We start from the raw sequence: 4,986 nt of genomic DNA on the forward strand, positions 1-4,986 counted from the left end.
CTAAATCTTAAATCCCGAGTGGAATTACCAACCGGGACAAAAGTCCAACTAGGACAACAACGGGAACGAAAGGGGAGCTTTAGTCCCTGTTGTAAAGATCTAAAGCCCCCCTTTAGTTCCAGTTGTTGTCCTAGTTGGCCTTTTGTCCCGGTTGGTAATTCCAATCGGGATTAAAGATTTAGTCCCGGTTGGAAATTCCAACCGGGACTAAAGGTCCCGGGGCCTTTAGCCCCCCTGTCTCTCCACCTATCCTCTCCCCTCCCTTATCTCGTGCAGCAGTCTCTCTTCTTTCTTATTTCTCTCCTCCTCTCCCTTTCTTCTAGGCAGAGCGGACGGCGCACAGGTGGACGGCCTCGTGCGGGTGGCTTCGCGGCGCGGGCGGCCAACCTCAGGCGGGCAGCGCAAGGTGGGCGGCCCACCGGCGCGCGCGGGGCGGCCGCGGATAGGCGGCCTCGTGGCGCAGGCGGCCGCGGGTGGGCAGCGCGGGGCGGGTGGGCGGCACGACCGGCGTGGCCAGCCGGTCGGGTCCATTTTTTTATTTTTTGGAAACTTTTAACACCAACTGGGACTAAAGGGGGTCTTTAGTCCCGGGTGAATGACTCGGGACTAAAGAACCCCTTTTATCTCGAAAATTTAGTCCCAGATGGATTTTCGGGAGCTTTAACCATTACTAACTGGGACTAAAGGTCCGTTTTCCACCAGTATTGAACATGAAAGTAAAGGTTGCGTATGATCAAATTGTGATCAATGGCACGACTTGCCTTCTTGGACTGGCTCTTGCTGCTCAAAGTCTTGACCTTCGAATTCCTCAAACTGTGGTCCTTCTATACGCGTCACACGAGCACATACAAGCAAACAAGAGAATAAAATAAGAAAACAATACACCAAAAAGTAGCAACAGAGCAAAACAAGATCATATAACTAATCTATGCGTTAACACAAACTCATAGACGCAAGAAACACTTAAAATGGATCTAAAATGCTAAAGATATGAACTAAATAAGGTGTAGGGGCTTATCTGTAAGAAAACTAAACTCTTCAGAGGCTAAGCTGCAAAAAAACAAGGGCATATGAATACGCATACAAATCGAAGGTTTAACGCGTAAAAGAGCGGATCTAGGATGGCGGGCACTATTTTGCAAAATAATGGGGGCTAAAACAAAAGAAAAAGGACCTAGATCTAATTACTTTTGAACTGAGCCGGACCTCGGGTGTAAAAACTACAAAACTCAGGGACTCTCGGCGCGGGAGTTGACTGGTATTGACCCGGGTCAAATCTGATCTAGGCCGTCGGATCAAGATCGGGCGGCTGTGGTCGCCTAGGACTCGACAAGCAACGCGCGAGCGGTAGAGCGGCGGCAGCGGCTCGCCGGAACTCGCTTGAAATCGAGCGTCCGGGAATCGGACGCGATGGGATCAAGCCCTGGAGAAAGCGAAGCACGCGGCAAACACATCTAGGGGGTTGTCGTGGTGGTTGGAGCTACGACGGCGCGCGGCGGAGCGGCTCGCGCTCATCTCCGGTGAGCTCGTCCGCGCGGAGGAAAACACTAGAGAGCGTGGGAACTTCACGGGCAGCCTTGTCACCTCCTTGCAGTGCTCCAGGCGGTGTCCTTGTCGACGGAAGGGTGACCACAGCAGGCGTGTGCTGTGCTTAGGCTCGGGTGGCGTGCGTGCGCTGGAGCTCAAGGCGGTGGCTTAGGGTTTGGTGAGGCCGGGGGGAGGGTAGGCGGCCTTTTATAACCCGGGGGCTAGCCTTGGCGTGCGGGCCCAAGGTCGAGGCAGACTCGCGCACGGGGGCGGCACGAGCTCGGACTCGAGTCCGGCTCGAGTGCGGCGCGAAGACGGCGAGAGGAGGGGATGACAAGTGGGGTCCAGTTGTCGGTAGGTGAGGTGGATGAGCGGCGTGGGAGCGGGCCGGCACGGGAGCTGGGTCGAGGCGGAGGCGGCCACTGCTGGGCTATTGCTGGCGCTACGCTACAGCTAGCGAGCTGGGTCGGAGAAAGGAAGCGGGCTGAAAGGGAAAGAAGAAAAGGAGGGGAAAAGGAAAAGGTTTTCCTAATGTTTAAAAAAATTCAAACAAAGGAATTCAAACACAAATTTAAATTCAAGCAACTAAAAACAATGCACCAGCATGAATGCAACAATGAAACTCTTATGATTCATTAATTTATTTTGAAAAAGAGTTAATTGCCTAAGAAAATTTAAATACAACCTTAAAATCTTTAGACATATAATCCTTAGACATATGCAACTAAATTCTAGCAAATTTTATTAAATTGCAAAAGTTGAAAATTAGAGTGTTACATCAGCCTGGCAATAAAAAACCTTGTTAAGCTAGCTTAGTGGTTCATTTCAAAATTACTCCGATTACACTTGTTTTTCTTATGTAATCAAAATTGGTTGACTCTCAACAAGTCGATTTCACTCTGATGTGGCTCAAAAAACAGTATAATCAAAATTGTTTTTGTTCTGCTTTTAGAAATTGGCTCTTAAATGACAGTGGGGACTATAATAAAAAAATAAATCAATTTTTAACAAAGCTAAGAAAACAAAAATGGCTCATTTCCCACCCTAGAATGAAGTGGTGAGGGAGGGCAAAGGTAATTGGAACGAAACACATGTAAGAATTGCCTAACCCTAAGTGGGATTACTCTAAGTGAGGCATTACCATACAACCATTTGCAGGCTCATGTGCCATGGTCTCTAGATTCACACACACATGTACTCTACTCAAATAGAGGAGTTCATAAAGAAAGAGGGAGTAAGACATTGGACCCTTGGTTATATACACATACCGGCAGAATGGACTAGAAATCATTTATTGCGTGTTTATATTCCATAACATATTGTTACATTACAAAAAGAATGTATTACAGGGGCAGGAATGAAAAAACTGTATTGGTGCAAGAAGCATGCAGCCGGGGACCTAGCTACCACCTCGTTCCACATGGTCCTGGCTGCTGCTTCTCCCCCGGAGATCTCGCGGTCGTGGGCGAGACGAGACCTCGATCAAAGTCCTCTACCAAACTCCTCCTGGGTTCACATGACACGACCATGACCTAATCTTCTCCTGATCATTATTAGCTACTACAGTCCTTAACTTTTGTAATCATATCATATATACTAGTATAAACAAATAACGAATCTTATTAAGCTACTAATAAGCTCACACGTACATTAGGTATACAACAACTTTAAATAATAAATTAAAGAGTATAAGTATATGGAGTTGAATTAATTAATGTGTGGCAGGGGTCGTCGTCGTCGTCGACGACGGAATGGGTTCAACTCATTCCTCCTTGTAGTCCTGGTTGTTGTAGGGCGCGAAGAGCTCTGCGAGCCAGTTGCCCTTGCGGAGCACCCTGGTGCCGAGGTCAGCGCACATGGCGTCGCTGTCGTGGATGCTGTAGGTTGATATGCAGTGGCGGCGGTAGAAGCGCGTGGTGCGGCGCATGGCCTCCGCCTCGCCGTCGACGTGCCGCACCATGTCCTCCACGCTCGGCAGCGCGAACCGGCCGTCGAGCAGGCCCGCCAGCCAGCGGCACCGGAGCTCCGACGTGTGCAGGTTGGACACGCTCTCCACGTACCCGACGAACGCCATGTTCGGGATCAGAGGGTGGATCGTGCCGCTGCATGCATCAGCATTGATTGTTCATCCATCGATCAGTCATCAGAAAATGCAATATATTCATGGATCGATCAATCAGTGCAATCGTGAACACACGCACCGATAGAGCGGCATCATGCCGGACTTGTCGACGACGAGGCCGCGGAAGGGCTGGGGCAGGACGGCGCGGAGCTTGTCCTTGCCCTCGAAGCCGGTGGCGAGGAAGACGAGGTCGGCCTTCACCTCGGTGCCGTCGTCGAGGAGGACGCCGTCGCGGGAGAAGCACCAGCCGCCCGGGGCCCTCTTGAAGCGGATCATGTCGCGGTCGGCCATGTCGAAGAAGCCGTCGGGGAGGATGGCCATCTGGCAGGAGGCGTAGTCCTCCACGAAGGGGTGGTTCGGCCGGAGCCCGTACTTGTCCAGCGGGAGCTTCCACGCCAAGTAGGACTCGATGAACTTGGACACGCCCGCCCTCTGCACACATCAACATCACAGCCCATGGAAGAAGAGACAAATCAGACAACGCCATCAGACATGCATTCAAAGTTGATGCATGCCCCACGCCAGTTGCAATTACACCAGATCTGATAATCTGTTGCTCGTGCCTGCTGCGTGATGATGGTGACAAGCTATACATGGTGATAGATGGCCAGATGCCAGCAGCAAATACACTACACGTCGTCTCGAGCATGCACACATGTTCATCAGTGTCCATACCAGCGGGGCCATGAGGCGGCAGAGCATGGAGCGGAGGATTCCCTGGCCGGGGCGCTCGTAGAGGAACTGGGACAGGCGGGTGGAGTAGAAGAGGAAGAAGGGCAGGCCCCAGATGGAGTAGGACGGCACCACCCAGTGCAGGGTCCTCACCAGCATCGTGCACGCCTCGCCTCCCTCACCTGCAACTCAAAAACATTAGTTTACCTGGCGATCAAGATTACCAATAGTACCATTTGGTCAGGAGCAGTTGAAATTAGACCATGATAGATTATATCCTCCAGAGAAAAGTGATTGTGCAGTCAAAACGTTAGAGTGATGGACGCACGCTTTTGAGGAAACAGGATTAAAGCTAGATCAAGTGGTACGTGCAGTGCAAGCGTATGACAAATCCGGGGGATCGGAGGCTGAAAAGTCAAAAGCTGCGTACGTGTTGCGTCCAGTGTACTTTGAACCTGTAGGAGTAGGAGAGCTGCAGAGTCTAGATGGAGTGTACGACGGACCATGACAAGAGTGACCTTTTCTGGGACTGGATCGGGTCTCCCAATTCGGGTGGCCACATGCACGTTGCTGTCACAGCCTCCTCATACAGACATAACGGTCGTCTTACTTGTTCATCGAATGTTTCTTTATTTTTATTCTGGATGGGTTAGTAGTTAGTCATA

At 50.8% G+C, this 4,986-nt stretch overlaps 1 protein-coding gene across 1 annotated transcript; it reads right to left on the bottom strand.

The window, feature by feature from the left end:
- Positions 1–2,814: 2,814 nt before the first annotated feature.
- Positions 2,815–4,499, bottom strand: LOC101767738 (probable flavin-containing monooxygenase 1). The gene is made up of 3 exons (XM_004987355.3): positions 4,325–4,499; positions 3,729–4,081; positions 2,815–3,629 (listed from the first exon to the last, which is right to left on the bottom strand). The coding sequence occupies exons 1-3, from the start codon at positions 4,478–4,480 to the stop codon at positions 3,290–3,292; spliced, it is 849 nt and encodes a 282-aa protein (XP_004987412.2). The 5' UTR covers positions 4,481–4,499; the 3' UTR covers positions 2,815–3,289.
- Positions 4,500–4,986: the final 487 nt, after the last annotated feature.

This window comes from Setaria italica, unplaced genomic scaffold, assembly GCF_000263155.2.
Source record: "Setaria italica strain Yugu1 unplaced genomic scaffold, Setaria_italica_v2.0 scaffold_266, whole genome shotgun sequence".
Lineage (NCBI taxonomy): Eukaryota > Viridiplantae > Streptophyta > Magnoliopsida > Poales > Poaceae > Setaria > Setaria italica.

Bases quoted from the DNA above. Each gene is read 5' to 3' on its own strand.
- LOC101767738 (XM_004987355.3), bottom strand. From the start codon at position 4,480: ATGCTGGTGAGGACCCTGCACTGGGTGGTGCCGTCCTACTCCATCTGG. The intron at 4,082-4,324 runs GTATGGACACTG...TGATGTGTGCAG, and splicing joins GCCGCCTCATGGCCCCGCTG to AGGGCGGGCGTGTCCAAGTT. The intron at 3,630-3,728 runs GTGCGTGTGTTC...TGATGCATGCAG, and splicing joins GGCATGATGCCGCTCTATCG to CGGCACGATCCACCCTCTGA.